The sequence below is a fragment of the Cheilinus undulatus genome, linkage group 1, assembly GCF_018320785.1.
Source record: "Cheilinus undulatus linkage group 1, ASM1832078v1, whole genome shotgun sequence".
Taxonomy (NCBI): Eukaryota; Metazoa; Chordata; class Actinopteri; order Labriformes; family Labridae; genus Cheilinus; species Cheilinus undulatus.
The window spans coordinates 44410441-44429649 of record NC_054865.1 but is presented as its reverse complement, the minus strand read 5'-3'; the positions used below and the strand labels follow the sequence as shown (position 1 = coordinate 44429649).

General features: G+C 38.0%; 1 protein-coding gene across 1 annotated transcript; it reads left to right on the top strand.

The window, feature by feature from the left end:
• Positions 1–33: 33 nt before the first annotated feature.
• ercc3 (excision repair cross-complementation group 3) lies at positions 34–13991 on the top strand. Its single transcript, XM_041793133.1, has 15 exons — positions 34–189; positions 912–1111; positions 1253–1489; positions 1595–1644; positions 1737–1872; positions 2526–2696; positions 3608–3812; positions 4081–4395; positions 4545–4729; positions 6281–6483; positions 6577–6673; positions 10768–10885; positions 10989–11107; positions 12860–13009; positions 13110–13991. Exons 1-15 carry the CDS (start codon positions 162–164, stop codon positions 13248–13250), a joined length of 2355 nt encoding a protein of 784 aa, XP_041649067.1. The 5' UTR covers positions 34–161; the 3' UTR covers positions 13251–13991.
• The last annotated feature ends 5218 nt before the right edge of the window (positions 13992–19209 follow it).

The following is a 19209-nucleotide window of genomic DNA, read 5'->3' as shown; positions in this document are numbered from 1 at the left end:
TACGATGTAATACCTCACTGAATACTGGTATTTTATCGTGGTAACTTTCTGTCACGCCACAGTCTGTCTTTGTGGACCGTACTGGGAATGTTAGACAAAGAACAAATATGTGTTTGACATCTTTTGAAAGATATTAACGACTCAAGAAAGTAAAAAAAAAAATGGGTAAAAAGGACAAAGGAGATCGGGGTGAGTCGTTAGTGTTCAGTTTGATAAAGCTAACGTTAGCTAGATTCGTGGCAGGTTGACAGAGTATCTTGAGGAAACAGCTACGTACATCACATGATTTAAAACACATAAACATGTCCTGATGTGTACTACCAATCTATTTCAGTCTAGACTAGTGGTATATAAACTTCCATCCTAAAATAGGAATGTGATCATTAAATATCAATGTCAGCTAGCAGTTGCTATAAAACACAGCTTAGTTCTGTGCTATTATCCTGAATAAAGGCAGGTCTCTGTCATTTTCCGACTGAGATATTTAACTAAGTATTTAGTAATTATCGTTCATATGTCTATCCATATGTATTGTCCATGATATTAATATTATATTGATATTATATCCAGAAACGGTGCATGAGAGACACACATGAGGCTAGAAATTAGTGTGTCTCATCTCTATGTAGAGTAACGCGTTCTTGTATTTAAAAACTGTATTTCAAAGAGCAGAAACCAGTCAAACACTAATTTATTTGTTGACTTAATTTTATCTTTGAGAGACAGACAGCCCTTATGCTCTGAAGTTTGATAAACCATGTTGGTATAAAGAGAAAAATGTTTGTAGATACTTGATAAGCAGGACATACAATCTGTGGACTTAGAGGGACAATGATAAAAATGAACAGGAGTAATTTTTGATTGCGTATTTCTGTAATTATTTTGATTTTTCTCACACTGTGTGGCTGCAGACAAGAAGTCCAAGAAGCGTTTCTATGAGGAAGAAGAAGAAGATGAAGAGGTACCAGGCAGTGAATCTCAGGAGGCAATACCTGCTGCTGCAGGAAAACAAGTGGATGAGTCCAGCACAAAGCTGGATGAATATGGAGCCAAAGACTACCGTGCTCAGATGATTTTAAAGAATGATCACTCTTCACGACCCCTCTGGGTGGTAAGATATGTTTATATTAAACACTTAACAGATAAAGCAAGGAGGAATCTTTTTTCCTTCTTCTTCTAATTTTACAAAATATTTTAAGCAAGGTCTTTTATCTAATTTCCTACGTTTCCTTTTTCATTTCTCATCCTCCAGGCTCCAGATGGACACATCTTTCTGGAAGCTTTCTCCCCAGTTTACAAGTATGCTCAGGATTTTTTGGTGGCTATTGCAGAGCCGGTGTGCAGGCCAAATCATGTCCATGAGTACAAGCTGACGGCCTATTCTCTGTATGCAGCTGTCAGTGTGGGGCTGCAAACGTCTGATATTGTTGAGTACCTACAAAAACTCAGCAAAACGTCTGTACCTGAGGGAATTGTTCAGTTCATTAAGGTATGACTGAGAGGGGAACAGATTTTTTAGGGAGGAAGGGGGTGGGGTAAATAAATATTTCTGACATCTAAGATAAACTCTGAAATAAATCCCCCTCTTTTTCAGCTATGCACAGTAAGCTATGGTAAAGTCAAGCTTGTCCTGAAGCACAACAGGTAAAGTAACGTCTGCATCCACTCATTCTATCTTCATATCATTAATCATCCCTCAGTCCTCCTTTTAAAGTGTGCTGCCCATATTTTCAAAGGTATTTTGTTGAGAGTGCCTTCCCTGATGTGATCCAGCGTCTTCTGCAGGACAACGTGATCCGGGAATGTCGTCTCCGTACTGCAGACGGAGCAGATACCGAGCTTATTACTGAAGTCATTCACAGCAAGTCTGCCGTAAGCTGTCACCATCTAATAAACTCAAAAATATACCAAGGAATTATTACTATAACTTTGACTCTACACTTGTTTTTATCCTCTCTCTGCTGATGAAGTTACAAGTGCAAAAAAGGGAAAAAACAAAGATCTTTGAAATCATGTCTGTGTCAAATCACTGCTCTAATCTCTCCGTGCTCAAAGTTGAGCTTTGGACCAAAACTGATCAGCAACATTAGTAAATATCATAGGTGGTCTGGTGTTCAGTTACTTTTTAATGCTCTGGTTTGTACTTTATTTTTTGTACATCACAATTGATGAAGTCTGACATTTGAAGATCTTGCATGATTAATAAAGTTGTAGATTTTCATATCAGATGGCACTATGGATAAGTTGCATTTTTCAGTGTTTGCACAGGTCATGCAGACACTGCTAGATGGCAGCACAACCATGATTTTAAACTTACTGTGTCTACCCACTCACCAAATGAAACAGTACTGATGATATGAGGAAGGATGCCTGTGCTGCAACTTAAACAGCTGTATGAAATAAAACTACCATTAAGCAGAAAATCAATCAGGTGTCAAACCTTAAAAATAACCTGAAAGACACATGTAGCTTGAGTTGAAAGTATTACTTTGTTAAATTTGTCCCTCTGTGTCTCCTCCTGGCAGATCTCAAAGTCTGTTCAGGAAAAAGGAGGTACTTCTACTGCTGATCAGCCTGCAGATGGACAGACTTCAACGCAGCAGGTCCCTGAGGACATCTTCAGCTACTACGAGCAAATGGATAAAGAAGAGGAGGAGGAGGAAGAGACTCAGACTGTCTCCTTTGAGATTCGCCAGGTACACTTGTTTTTTTCACCTCCTGTTTTCCAATGCATACTGACCATTTCTGCTGACATAATTTGAGGCGTAGATTTTTAAATGTTTTTCTCCCTTATGCGAAATTACTAAACTGGTATCTTTTTAATTTTAAAGTGTATTACTTGGATCTGAAATTAATAATTATTATAACTGGTTATGGTATTCAGTATACCAGTTAAGTGAAATATCCATTGCAAGTGTCAATAACAATCAGTTTAATTACACTGATTCCTATGAAGGTGTTCTTACAGCCTACACGTGGAGCACATGAATTTTATCCTGTCATCCCAACTCTTTTCCTCTATATGGGATCAAGGGATCAAGAGTGTCTGACAAGACTGTTTTCTTGATTATGCCCTGACTTGTTTCAACATGGAGGCAAAACTATCCATCTCATTACTGTCAAAGACTCGTCAGTACAGACAGCACAGGTCTATTTCTCTGCATTTAGAGTATGAGCACTAGATGTCATACAAACTAGGGGAAACCTGAAATTTATAGAACAACGAATGAAGTTTAACACATGCAGTTAGGACTGCAAGTATGTCATGCTGAATGATACAAGTTTATCTGATACTTGCATGCAGGTAGGTGACATTAGATTACCCAAACTTCACCATAATAAGCAAAAATTAGATAAGTTTATGGGATGCCATTTAGCACTTTTCCTTCATAATGGCTATTTATTCACTAGTAGAACCCTGCAGTTTTTTCTGTTTGTTCATTCACATTTGCTGGTTCACCAAGTAGAAACAGAAGAGCTTATTTGTCATTAAATGTCAGTTTGTTTGTTTTTTTGTTATGTTTTTTTCCAAAACAACAACCAACCTTAAAATCCTGCGCATTCTATCCCTCTCACAATTCTTGTATTCTTCCCTGACCTCGTACAGGAGATGATTGAGGAGCTGCAGAAGCGATGTATTCAGCTGGAGTACCCCCTACTGGCAGAGTATGACTTCCGTAATGATACAGTCAACCCAGACATCAACATAGACCTGAAGCCCACTGCTGTGCTGCGTCCGTATCAAGAAAAGAGTCTACGCAAGATGTTTGGGAATGGACGAGCTCGCTCTGGGGTGATTGTGCTGCCATGTGGTGAGACAGCTGCTCTGGAACATACAGAGACTTAACAGACCTTTGTCTGTATAAAAAACTCTTGATGTCAAAATGGTAGAACTTAAATCTAGGTCTGATAAGAAGTGCTAAAGAAATGTTTGCTTGGTCCATTGGAAAAAAGTTTTCTCTTGTGCACTTTGTAGAGTTTTTCTTTTCTCATCTGTAACTTCTCTCCTCACTTGTTTTAGTTTAAATTTTGTATGCAGCTAGTTTGTTTGTCTCAGTTTGTCTATCTTTTCTTTTCCAGGAGCGGGAAAGTCTCTTGTGGGTGTGACAGCAGCATGCACAGTTCGTAAGCGCTGCCTGGTGTTGGGTAACTCCTCTGTGTCAGTGGAGCAGTGGAAGGCACAGTTCAAGATGTGGTCCACTATCGATGACTCCCAAATCTGTCGCTTCACTTCTGATGCCAAAGACAAGCCCATCGGCTGCTCGGTGGCCATAAGCACCTACTCCATGCTCGGTCACACCACTAAGCGCTCCTGGGAGGCTGAGAGGGTCATGGAGTGGATGAGGAGCCAAGAGTGGGGACTCATTATCCTGGATGAGGTGCATACTATCCCTGGTGAGTTTTTCCACCAGATCAGACAACCCCTGTGAAGCCGTCAGTGTACTTCAGAAAATATTTTCAGTCACATTTGACTGAATGAAAACACATGTTTTCATGAGAATTGTCTTTATGCCAACATTATACTCCTATGCTTTTTCCTGTAGCTAAGATGTTCCGTCGTGTTCTGACCATCGTCCAAGCACACTGCAAACTGGGGCTCACTGCTACACTGGTCAGAGAAGATGACAAGATTGTGGACCTCAACTTCCTCATTGGACCAAAGCTATTTGAAGCCAACTGGATGGAACTGCAGAATAATGGCTACATAGCCAAGGTGCAATGTGCAGAGGTGAGTTATTAAACCATCATGTTACAAAATATGAAAAGTTAAGTAAAATTTCTTTATGTGGCAAGCTAACAACAACAGTAGCTGACTAAAGTGCTGTACAATGCTAGAAGTCAGATTTAGACACACTTCTCATGTACTAAGACTTAAATTTCTCTGGGGGAAATCTTTTAGAGCAAGATTTACAGATGGTCACCATGTAACATGGTGCAGTTCAGAGAATTTATCCATAAACTGTCAATTATCTGTGTCTTATTATGATGCAGATACATTTCTATTAAAGATTTTTTTGTGTGTGTTTGCAATCAATTATAGTACTTAAAAAAAAGAAAATATGAAATGGCAAGTAAGACCTTGAAAAACATTGAATCTTTATGCAATGCTCAAAGGAGAATTATATAAGGATCAAAGCAGTAATAAGGAATATGAGACAAAACAACCAGCGCAACACAGACATAAAAGAAAAACACGCTGCAAATAAAGGACAAGGGGATACAAATGCATTTTTAGGTTTACGTTTTAGGTGTGTAGGGCGCTAAGGCTACATTACAGGGCCGTATGTGCCACGAATCGGGCTAGAGAGCGCGAGGAGGACAGCCAGAGTTGGTGTAGACACATGTTAAAACAACATGTCACTTGGCAGCCAAAGCCAATGGCATTTCTTTTGTCCGGGCCTTTTCACCCCTGGTGATAAGGCCACAGTGTGGCAACACTACAGGCTTGTGGCAACACTACTCCCGGCCCATCAAGAGCACGGCCGGGTCATGTAAATCCTCCTTTCCACCTGATGGTGCCCTCAGACAGCTTACTGGCCATTACATGCCCTATTTCAGGCTCAATTTTTGCCCAAAAGTTCTGCATAATACTTTATATATAAAAACATATTTTTTAGATGCAACCTGGAAGAGTTCACAGAGTGGGGGAGTTCAGATTACTGAAGGCTGTTCCACACTTTAGGACCCTTGACTGCAAAATAAATGTTCAGAATTGGGTGAGGGACTGCCAAAGAGTTCTGTATCAGGTGATCTAGGGAGTCTTTAGGTTGTGTAAATTATGAAAAAGTCAGTCTTACATGAGCTGGTTCACCAGTCTGTTTAGGGATTTCAGCACAAATAATCAAACCTGAAGATAAACACTGAAATGTGAGTCAGTGAAAAAAAAAGGTTAGATTGGTACTCTTCCATAAACTAGTCAGAAAACTGGATGTAGCAGTTTGAACCATGTGTAAGCAGGATTGAGTAACGGCTGATCTTGATATGTATGAGTTAGGCAGTAGAGTAAAAGTGATGTACTCACCGTATTTTAGAAATGAGAGATCTTTGGTGAATAGTGTTCTTTGTTCAGACTTTGTGACTCCATAGGTGTAGAGCTGCCTTGTGTCATTTAAATCATGGACTTTTCAAAGCTTTAACTTGTTTTATTGTGTATTGGCTGAAGATTGTAGGCAAATATGCATATGATATTCATTTTTGACTCCATAGTAAGTTTTGTCCATGTGAGTCTGTAGGACAGTCATGAAGCCATCTGATCAGTGTCTACATGTTTTTGGTTCAGGTCTGGTGCCCGATGTCTCCAGAGTTTTACAGAGAGTATGTGGCCATAAAGACGAAGAAGCGCATCCTTCTTTACACGATGAACCCCAACAAGTTCCGTGCTTGCCAGTTTCTCATTCGATTCCATGAGCGGCGCAATGACAAGATTATCGTCTTTGCCGACAATGTGTTCGCTCTGAAGGAATATGCCATTCGCCTCAACAAGTAAGTCATTTATAAAAAGAGCTGTGATTGGACTTTTTTCCTTGTCAGATAAAATGCATGTCTTCAATTCTGCCTTCTGACTTTCCTTTCCAGGCCTTACATCTATGGACCGACTTCTCAAGGTGAACGTATGCAGATTTTACAGAACTTCAAACACAACCCTAAGATCAACACTATTTTCATCTCAAAGGTAAAGCTATCAGTATTATTATTTTACTGAAAGTTTGGATCAAACTTATTCACCCCGGTTTGTTACATTTGACCACTAGGGGGCACACTAGTGTATCTAGTCAGCTTTTTTCTTTGGCCTCCTCTTTGCACGTGTTCATAAGGATGTAAACACATGGACAGGGGACAGTGGTGCTGCAGCAGCTCCTCAAATCAGTTGTTATAAAATCCAACAGCTCATGTAAACATTTAAACTCATGTTTTCTCCTTTTTTATTAAAATATAGGTGTAGTTTACCTGTTCACAGTGTTAATGGTATTTTGCCCACTGTAATTAACCATTAAGCTGGACTCATTTCAGTCTGTTCAGTGAAATTTCTGGTTCTTATGCAGCAGCTGCAATAATGAAATAAACACTAAACATGCCATGTTAATTACTGAGCTTGACAGCTTTTCCCACATTTTGTTGTAACCATGCTTTTAAAGATGATATATTATTTAGTATATAAACCTTGTGGGGTGCTGGTTAGATTTATAGGACAGCCAAATCCAAGTTGACCACTTACAAGCCATAGTGATGTGTAAGTTGCAAACAAGTCAGGTTGTTAGAGCAGACTCTTTAATTGAATGGTAGGCACTAGCTTCTTTTTATGAGCCTTTTTCCTTTGTTCCATTTTTATGTTGTTTAATAGACATAAACAAGCCAAAATGGTTCCAAATGAAGCGCTGTTGGGACATGGAACACCCCCTCTCTTTACTGAGTGGAGCCAAATTATCTAACCTGATACACCAGATAAACTGTTCACATATCCATTGCATGGATGTATTCTTGTTCATCTGGGAAACCGGACAAATGGTTCAGTTCTGATTAAACGGCTGCTTTTCCACAGCTACATCTGTAAAAGCTAGAACAGTAACAACCATTGAACACATTGGCTTATAGCACAGCTTAACCCTACCTGTAATGGTTGCAAACTCATGCCAAAGCAGGTTGAGAGAAGAGTGAAAGCATCTTTTCCATTATGAAAAGCTTTCAGTGTGGCTCTTTGCTCTTTATTTAATAAAGAAATGTGGTCCACTTCTGAAAAAACTGCTACTTTGCTATAGCTATATCCCATCTAAATGCTACACCAGTGATAACTATTGCTGTCATCTTCCGGAACAACTAAACCCCGTCTGTAGCTACTGCCTCATTCTTTTCAAATGGCACTGATTTGTCCAAACTGTTCAGTTCTGGCAAAAACATTGTAGATTAAGCTTTGAGAGAAGGATTTGCCTGATGACAAACATGGAGTCTGACAAATCAATCTGCTTTTCAAGGTTAAAAATAATCCAGATCTCCAAAACAAACCACAATTCCTATCATGCTAAGTGGAAACACACTGTCATGAACAGGTCAAAAGTGAGCCAAGGTTGTATTGATACATTTTTAGTAACTTTCAATGTAAGCAATAAATGTATTCTGACTGCTTTCTAAATATAAGTCAATGTTTGATGAACGGATTGGAGCCCACGTTTGAATGCATACTGAGTTTTTTTCATTCATCATCCCTGCACATTTCCATTCTGGACTTCTTACAGGTTTTGCTGAGGCTGTCTTGCACATTGATATTCCATTTTAATCTTTGGTGATAATACCATTAAGATATACTTAATCCTAGAAACTCAAATCAATGTAAAGACCTTGATAACTGAGCAGCATTAAGTATGATATTTCATAGACTGACTTTTTCTCAGAGCCTCAATCTGTCATTTACAGCAACCATAGGAAACATTTGGATTACAATAAGATTATCTTCTTATTCTTAATCCCACAGGCTTTTACACATTCTTCCTCAAATTTGCCCGAGACTGATACAAATCCTATAAACTCAGATTAATGAAATCAGTTTACCGTGAACAATGATTTTAATTAAAGCAGTGCCAGAGTCAAGTTGTTTACAGAGACCTTGGCTGAACTTAATTTGTCTGAGCAAAACGTGCACAGTCTCTGCTCTCTTTGGTTGTATTGATGGAAGATTTTCTCTCTTTCAGGGATTCAGATTCCTGAAAAGAAAAAAGTCATGACCTTCTAGTCTTAAATAAAGACGTGATACATGGTGGTAAAGTGGTGGTATGTGTATACACCATCAGTTCAACTCTAATGAAGCTGACTGCTTTTAGTAGTCAGTTTATTAGTTAGAGACCTTGTGCATGCATTTAAGAGCCCTCTATTGCTTGCAGAACAAATCTGTATCTGAAAGGTCAGACACAGTGGTAGGCAGTCTTGCAGAAAAACCTTCATAACAAAGACAAAAGAACATGTCAACTAAAACCATATGGTGGTTAATTTTAAGCATAGGTCAAGGATTGATTCAAGATATCTAGTGGAGTTCTCTATAATCGATTATCAGGAAATTAAAAGAGCAGGCCTTCCAAAAACCCATCCAAAAGCAATGCATGTTTGTGTATAGGGCTCGTTCATACAGTCATGGACGAAAGTATTGGCACCCCTGGAATTTTTCCAGAAAATACACCATTTCTTCCAGAAATTGTTGCAAATACAAATGTTTTTGGTATACACATGTTTATTTCCTTTATGTGCATTGGTTTCAGTTATTTTTTTCCCAAGGGTGTGCAACCAAATATTAAGTTGAGGGTGCCAACAATTTTGCCCGGCCCATTTCTGAGTTTTGTGTAAAATTATATCAATTTTGGCTTTTTTCTTCTGCTATTTTGTGTTGTTCCAATGAACATAAAGGAAATAAACGTGTATACCAAAAACATTTGTAATTGCAACAATTTCTGGGAGAAATGGTGTATTTTCTGGAAAATCCAGGGGTGCCAATACTTTTGTCCATGACTGTAGATCAAGCAATTAAAATGGCTTTATAGAGTTAAAAACATGACATTTATAGCATTATGGATGTAAAAATTGTCATAGTGAGCAAATAAAGACATTAAAATACAAAACATATGAATATAGAAGATCAGAAATGAAGACCAGAGACCAAATGAAACATTCAAAGGAGTTTTCTGGGTCTGCTACTTATCACCGGTTCTTGGAAAGCCTTTATAGTAAGTAAGTAAGTGAGTAACTTTATTTGTATAGCACGTTTAAAACAGCTTTCAGTTGACCAAAGTGCTTCCCACTGAAAGCATAAGAAGAAATAACCACACATTACAGGAGATCATAGACAAGACAGAATAACATGGCATAGAATACACATTGACAGAGAGGAAAATGTAGCTCAGGTTGGAGAAGTCTGTAAGCAGTATCAAAAGCCACAGGTGGGTTTTGAGCTGGGCCTTGAATGAATATAAAGTGTTTGCACCTTTAATTTGAGGAAGCAGCTCGTTCCCCAGATGTGGACCTGCCACTGAAAAAGCACGGTCACATCTGAGTTTGCGCCAGACTCTAGGGACTACCAGGAGGACTGTTGAGAGAGTCTGAGGGACCGTGGTGGGGTATATGGGATTAAAAGTTCTGATAAATAGGAGGAGGCTAAACCATAGGGAGGTTTAAAAAACCAGCAATACAATTAAAAAATATATCCTGAAATACATTTATGTAGAAGGATCAGTGAATGCTATGAAACCCGTGGAAATTCTGCCATAAAACTCAAAGCATACAGCATTCCAATGGCAATTCAGCAGTTAATTTATTTCCCTACAACAACATGACCCTGATAAAGAAAGCAAAAGCTTTGCAGGACTACTTAAACGCCCTGGTGTGACTGAGTCCTTGTCTCAACCTCGGCAGGAATTTATGGCTGAACTTCAAAAAGGGAACTGAGGCACATAAAATATGACTCAGCTGGAGCAGTGTAGGAAAAAATAATGTGCAAAAAAAATGTGAATTCATTTGTGCAAAATTGATCAAAACCTATTTGCATAGATCTGAGGCTGTAATTACTGTAAATGTACATCTCTAAAGTATTGTAAAGATTTCTGGTAAAAGATAGATTCAATGACATGTAAGGAGTGTTTTTGATGGTGATAGGATATGAAAAACAATTGATTTCATTGTGGTCTGACATGATGATGCACAAGTGTTAACTTTAAGGGGGTGAGAGGTTTTTACTGGCACAGTATTTCATATACATGTTTGTATTAAAAGCTCACCTCCTTCTCACAGGTTGGAGACACCTCCTTTGACTTACCAGAAGCAAACGTTTTGATCCAGATTTCCTCTCATGGTGGATCACGCAGACAGGAGGCCCAGAGGCTTGGCAGAGTCCTGCGAGCCAAGAAAGGTAAGTCCTTATGCAAACAACCAGTTTGTTTGAGTCACACATAAAGGCATAGCTGTTTTATGTACATCAAATCTATGAACCAAAACCTCTTTGGCTCTTTCAGGAATGGTAGCAGAGGAGTACAATGCATACTTTTATTCACTGGTGTCCCAGGATACACAGGAGATGGCTTATTCCACCAAGAGGCAGAGGTTCCTGGTGGACCAGGGCTACAGCTTTAAGGTGTGTTCACATTGTAATTCACTATTCACTATTGTGCTTCCTCATAGAATTACAGCTATAATTTCAAACTGTAACCATGCAAGATTTACAGCAAACATTTCAGTCAGTTAAAATCTCCGCTGATGATAGTCATGGACGGAAATGTTTGCTGCTGTTTTTAGATTTTATATTTCCGACTGATCTTTCTCCAGTACCCTTCCAGTTTTCATATATGTTTTTAAAACAAAAGCAATATTTTTAAGGTAGAGCTTATATCAACTAAAGAACAGTCTCAGCATTCCTCTGCAATCAGCATCTGTAGTTGTCTCTAGGAACAGGCATAAAACACTTTGTAATTCTGGTGAAGCCAGCTGCATTAAACAACCTCAAGGCAGGACTTCCTGTTTTTTGTGGCATTTATGTCTGCAACCCAAGTTGTCAAGAAAAGGAGTGCCATTCACCTCAGCAGTAGAATATAAGTTACAGCAGCTTTGCTCGCACTCACTCTTGTTGTATGAGTCCAAAGAAGAAATAGAATAAATCAATGGGATTTACTCTAAGTCTTCAAAAGAAGAAAACTTTTAAACTGCTTTATTTTATTTTATTTTTTAAAAAAGGAGGTTAGTTTGATCATTCTATTTTGATTCATGTTTATTTATAAAGTTTATTTGATAGGGACAACACAAATTACATAGTTCAGCTGCAGCCTATTCCTTTATAAGATAAGATATTCCTTATTTCCTTTATTAGTCCCACAAGGGAAAATTCAAATTCCATTAATATGAAAAAACATACAAACAGTAACGGTTGTCAAAAATAATAAAAATACTGTAGGGTAAAAATTAACACCATAGTTACATGGAATGATTAATTTCATATCAGCTGGTGCATTGAGAGCCTCTATAGAAAAGCTGACTGCCCCAGGGAAGTACTTTTGCTGTTTCCACTGGCTGTGCCCCTGGTGTTCCTACCACTAGTTTGCCTCTTGAAAAATTAGCTTGAATTTTCTGCTGAGTTTTGTAAGCATTTCAAAGACAGTTTCAAACAAGAGAATTTTTGTAAAATTATCAACACTAAGAAAATAATGCTTCAGTATGCGACAGTGGTGCCACCTCTTGGGTTTTTATCTATTATTTTTAATTCTTGGTGAAACGAAGATGCATCTGGCTTGATCGTAGTTGAGGATATACAGCGGTGCTGCTTTGACTGGAATATGGTGCCTTATTAATTTGAAGCCACATTATGGAGGACCTAGTTTTGCTTCTTTACGCACTCAGCATCAAGCAGATTTTTGGCTCATTTTTAAATGTTTGATTTATTATTTGTTTTAGTTTAGTTTGTCCATGTCTTATGTGTTCTTGTAAAGCGTCCTTGGGTTTCTTAAAAGGCACTATCCATTCACAGAGACAAATGAATTGTCACAAGAATATGGTTTAAAACCAGAAAGAAAGTCATGTAAAAGCCTTCTTTTGGCTCTTTTAGGCAATTAGATATAAAACTGAAAATCAAAAAATGCTAAATGACATAACTGCGTAATAAGTGCCCCCTTGCTCACTGATTATTTTTGTTTTTATTTTGTGAAATGAAAAACAGTCTTCCTTCATTTAATATTTTGGTTCTCAGTTTAAAGCATTCCTATTCTTAAACAGTAATTGCTTAACAACTTGTAAAGGAAATCCTGACCCCTGTGTGTTTAGAATTAACATTTTAGAATCTCTAAATAGAGGTTTAATGAAGAATGCAATTTCCTAGTTTTCCAACTTTTTTTTACAGGTGATCACAAAGCTGGCAGGAATGGAAGAAGAGGACCTAATGTTCTCCTCCAGAGATGAACAACAGCAGCTGCTGCAGAAGGTTCTGGCTGCTTCAGACCTGGATGCTGAGGAGGAAGTTGTGGTAGGGGAGGTGGGAGCACGACCACAGGTGAGGATTTCAGATCACTTGGAGCAAATACACACAACTGCTTCGGCATGCATACAATTAAGGTGTTGTATTTGACATTATTCCTGTTTTCTCTTTACAGTTCTCGAGGCGAACGGGCACCATGAGCTCCATGTCGGGTGCAGATGACACCGTCTACATGGAGTATCAGAGCCGAGGAAGCAAAGCAGCAGCAGCAGCAAGCAAGAGTGTCCATCCATTGTTTAAGCGCTTCAGGAAGTAGAAACTCTGTTGTCAAAGACAGCCATAAAAGACTTGCTCTGAAGGTGATATACACTGAGGCAAAGCTCCAAGCTACCAGCAGCAGGTTCAGAAAGTCCAGCCAGTCCAAAGATTGCAGCAGTGACATTTTGTAAGCCTGACAGTGTTTATCTGGAGCTGGCAAGACATACTCTTATAACTGGTAATGAAGGTGTAAGATTACAGCGAGTGATGCCTGCAGAGCTGAGTTGCTCTGTTCGATGCATTTCAAGCTCTACCCTTCTCAAGCACTTGAAGTGTATGCCAGTTTTTGGATGTAAAGCATTTCAAATCTTGTTTTATGTGTCAGCTGCTGTTTGCTGCCATTAGAAACAAATAAGGTAAAATTGTGCTGTTTCACTTTACAGTGGTGCAGATTAGGAATCATTTCCTGTTCTGAATTAAAAATGTTCTGTTTGTTAAATTACATTTAAAGTGTCCACAATATCTGAAGACTTTTTTTTCTGCTGTTTGTATCATTTTTCAGCCACAGACTGTAAGGTATGGGAATGGATGGCTACCATAGTTTTCAGTACGTAATATCAGCCCTTTCAGAGGTTGGAGATCAGCTCTGAAGCATTTTTAAATGATTTAAAAGTTGAGTCCTACTTTCTGTTTTTTTACAGAGCCAACTGTATCTGAGGGGAAAATTACGTTTTTGTGATCATACCTATGGTTGTCAATTTAGCTTTATTTTTACACAATAAAACCTACAAAAATCTGCTGACACTGGTGCTCTCCTTCAGGCTAAAACTGTTTTTTCTCTATTTGTTTTGATCTTTGAAATGATAGCCTTAATTTTGTAAAAGAAATGTCTTTTTCTTTCAAGTCTTAAAAATTATAAAATTATGATTAGTACAAAGAACTGCAGGGGTTAAAATATACACATTTCTCTTCTTAAAAGAAAAACTGACACTTCTTAAAAATTATTATAGATAGAGTTTACCCTTTTATTGATTTTATAAACCAATCATGGTCAATATTATTTGGTAATTTAATGCCATTTTTTTAATCATTATTTTATTTAACCTTTATTTAACCAGGATTTATTCCCATTGAGATACAAAAATCTCTTTTACAAGGGAGTCCTGGCCAAGACAGCAGCATTAGTTTCACATAATACATTAAACAGGACATAGAACAAGTTTAATAATAAACAAAATATGTTGTATCAATATTTACCAATTTCAAGTTAGTAGTTGGTAGATGGACATTTGGCTGCAGTCATAGCACTGAGTTTGTGTGGATAGGTCTCAATCAGGCTTGCACATCTGGAGACTAATTTTACTCCATTCTTTTTCACATAACTGCTCAAGCTCTTTAAGTCCAGCCATGAATTCTCTATTGGATTGTGGTCTGAGCTTTGACTCGGCGACTACAGAGCATTCACCTTGTCTTTAAACCATTTCTGTGTAGCTTTTGTAGGATGCTACAGGTCATTGTCTTACTAGGAAATAAATCTCCCAAGCTGTAGTTCTCTTGTAGACTGAATAAGATTGTCCTCAATGATTTTCCTATATGTTGTCACATTTATTTTACCCTCTACCTTATAAGCCTTCTAGGGCCAGCTGCTGCGAGGCACCCCTTCAGCATGATGCTGCACAGTGGGGATGGTGTGTTTGTGGTGATATGCAGTATATATATAGGTATATGTTTGATTCTGTCCTGCACTTGATGTTGGATTGAACTGAACTGAACCACAAGAGAAATATTCACTGCCCTTAGGTAATCTCCTTTTCACTAATCATGAGACTACTAGCACCAATTGGCTGGACCTCCGGTGAATTAGGTCAGTCACTTGAAAGGGGGTGCATATTTCTGCATCACTCATTTTACCTCACATATCTTTATAAGAAAAGCCAAATTATATTGACAATGATTGATTTGTAAAATCAATAAAAGCGTAAGACATCCAAGGATGTAAATACTTTTTGTTGGCACTCTATGTATAGTATTTAATCTTTTTTAATTGTCAACATTGAAAAGATCCTGAACAGTATTCACTTTGACCATTATATTTTAAGAGGTTATGTTTTATTGATTAATTGTTGATTTAAAAAGAAAGGTGAAGTCTGCATGAATGCCCCTTTTTGCAAGATTGGAAAAGATTTTTGAGGACAGTCAGTCCAGGACTTAAAGAAAAACTCAATTTCGGCTTTTTGTTCTGTATGCTAATGCTGACAGAGAATCATTAATAACAATCTTGATATAGCTACTTGTTTGGACTTCCAGCTCACTTGGTCTTACATTTTGAAAACATCACCAGTCATTTAGTTTTAGATTAACTTGTTTTTTTAATTAAGTTTTTATTTTAGAAAATAAGACTGAAGCTGACAGTGGTGATGTACATGCAGAGCTGTATATCACTGTATCATCGGCATAAAAGGGATATTTATCATGGGTGCTATTTTACCAAGACTGTAGATAGAAAAAATGTTGGTCCTAGGATTGATCCCTGTGGTACACCTTCAAATAAACAAAAGTATCCAGGTAGTAAAAGCGTCAACCTGCATGCATAAATCAGCCTGATGGGCATTTTTTCCCCCAGCAGTCTGACATTGATCAGACTTTGCTTCAGGTTTCCATGTTCAACTCAAAACCATGTCATAGATTACAGAAGGATCTTGTTTTTGCCCAAACATTTCACAGAAAAATGTGCCACTTTTCAGGCCATGACAAATTTCAAATCACATTTTCTTTGGTATAACTGGAGCTTTTTCTGTTATTTCACTGATCCAAAAAAGATTACAAAAAACAAACACCCTATCTTTAAAGGAATCTTAGTTGTAAGACACCAGCTGGATGGAACTGAGGTGTAAATGTAGAACAACAGCTGCCAAAGTCCAGAATGCAGAGGTGAGCAAATTTAACATACAGTTAAAATCTAACTGGACATGAATGACTTGTTTCTTATAGCTTAACCTGTTTTGTGGTCACACTGTTTGTTGGCTACATAACATTAGCAGTATTTGGCTTCTTATCTTACATCTGACCTATATTAGAACTGCATCATACTGCATAATGAAGTGAGCTGTTCACTATTGTGAATGTGTGAAAAGGGTCACAAACGAGTGGATCAGATGGTCTTTTCTTAATTTTGCAGGCGTTTGCACATTCTTCCTTATCACCCCATTGTAGAGCAGAGCATATGAACCCTGATTAGTGAAATCACCTTTCTGTGAACCAGGATCAAGATAAAGCATTGCCTGAGTCAGGCTATTATCAGTGTCCTCATAGGCTCTGTGTGCATTTTTATACAGTACTATGATAATTATGTTGATGTTTAGACAGATAAAGATCATCTCAGAGTCATTTGGTGTTGAATTGAATAATTCCTCATGTGTAATGTATCTTATCAGCAGTTTGTGGTCACTTCACTGACAACTATGGTGGATACTGAATGTGGCTACGCGTGACATTAAAACAACAAATTATCTGCAGAAATCACTTTTCTCCTGATAACAGTTTTTTTTCTGCATTGATAACACTTCTTTTTTTAACCCTTTTCCCATGCTATAAGATAAAGCTTATTTACTACAGTAATGTGGAGTCAATTACCGCACAAAAAATGCCAGACAGAAGAATGACAGTGTTGAAATTGTACTCATTTTTTCAAGGTTGAACGAGGTCTCATTCCCACACTGGTCAGGGAAGATTAAAAGATTGTAGTAGTCAACTTCCAAACTCAGCCAGAGTCATTTGATGCCAGCAAAGTGGATCTGCAGAACAATGGCTGTGCCACAAAATCACAAGTGAGTGTTGCAGTCTTAACCCAGAAATTTGGCCTGGTGTCTCACACGTGCATTCTTTTAAGCCAGAGATGTGACCATGACCCAGCAAACAAATGATGCCTTTGTCAAGAAAACTGTTCAACTTACTATCATCATCTTTATATATTTCATACATCCCTCTCTCTACTGCCATTATTTTTGCCAATGCTAGTATAACAGTGATCAGGTTACATGCATAGCAATTTTTTACAAAATACCCCTCATCGGGCATATGAACATATAAAAACATATAACTGTGTGACAAACACACTGGTATTCACAACTTTTGCACACATTTTTTGAAGAATGTATGACAACATAAAACCTAAAAATATTGAGTTTTAAAATTCTGACTCTCTGAAGATGAACAGTTGGCTTAAAATACAAACATAACAAACATTTTTAAGATTTGTAAGTCCTACCATAATTTGACTGACTACTGTAGGCTTTTTTGAGCTACAGGCTCTCAGTGGCATTGTTGAATCTGAGGTGTTATCAATAAACTGCTCCTATTCTGGTGAAGTCATCGTTCATAAAAACATCACGCTGGAGTCTAATCGCCAAAGACATTTCAATAATGATCAATAATGAATCCTGGTGCTAATGATCCATAAATTCTAATCAGTTAATTGGACATATAAACATTAAATTCAATCTGTTCAAAACCAGCCAAAAATCTCCTCACAGTTATGAGGAGATTGTTAAATCATTTTTCTTCCTTTTTGCGATGCTCACTTTGTACTTCAGCAGATCATCTTGACCATGTCTTCATATCTACAGGCACCAGTTGTTGCCATGTGATTGGCTGATTAGATAATGAGCCGTTAATGAGTATTTAAAATGCTTTATACCACACAGAAAATGCCAAACTGAAGAATGACAGTGTTAAAATTATGTATGTATTCCAAAGTCCAATGAGGTCTCATTCCCACACTTTTCAGGAAAGATTTAAAGATTGTAGTACTCAACTTCAAAATACAGCCAGTCATTTAATGCCAGCAAAGTGGATCTGCAGAACAATGGTTATGTTACAAAAGCACAGGTAAGTGTTGCAGTCTCAAACTAGAAATTTGGCCTGGTGTCTCACACGTGCTTTCTTTTAAGCCAGAGATGTAACCATGACTCAGCAAACAAATGATGCCTTTTTTTTTTAAGAAAACTGTTCAACTTGGTCATGCAGGTGGCCTAGCGGTCTAAGGCGCTACCCATGTACATGGGCGGCCCAGGTTCAAATCTGGCCCTTTGCCACATGTCTCTCCCTGCTCTCTCTCCTGTTTCCGACTCTATCCACTGTCCTTCTTTATGTAATAAAGGCATGAAAAGCCCAAAAGTGAATCTCTATAAAAAAAGAAAACTGTTCAACTTGCACTACTATTATCATCTGTTTATATTTCATACATATCACTCTTCATTGCTATTTCTTTTGATAATGCTAGTATAACAGTGATCAGTTTACATGGCCGTTCTTGTTCTCCTGTCAGGGACATTGAAGTCCTGCTGCTGTTGACCTGCTGGTCTACAAGTGCTTCATCTATGTACATCACTTCTATTATAATTCCCAAAACAATTAAATTGAATCCAAGAGCAATACTACTTTAATTATTTAATTTAGGTATTTAATTCAACTTTTAATTCCTCAATTCCGTTACCATCATAGCTACGGCCACAACTATCATAAATTGGTCTCCTATTTAGTGTTTTGTTGTTTCTCTTGTCCCTCTCCTCTCCTTGCTGTTCTCCATCCTCTACCTCACCTTCAAGCCCTTTTCAATCCAGGTGCAGTTTCAGCAGAGGGATGTCAACATGAGTCTGGTCTGCTCAACATTCCTGCCCCTTTATTGAAGGTTTTTGTTGCCACTGTAACTCTGCTGTGCTCGTGGCGAGTAACACTGGTCTTTATTATAACAGGCCACAACAGAGAGTATGGTGTAGACCTGCCCTGCTTGTATGGTGTCTTGAGTTAACGTTGGTTATGAGTTGGCTCTATGCAAAAGCAAATAAAAAAGTTCTAATCCAATCCCGTTCTGCTGCAGTTCCACCGTTGTTTCAGTGCAACTGCTGCAACACTCCTCCACCCCAGCCACCTCCATTACAACTGTATGACAAACACATCGGTGTCACAACTTTTGCACACAAATTCTTGTTTTGTTAAAGAACTTATCACAACATAAA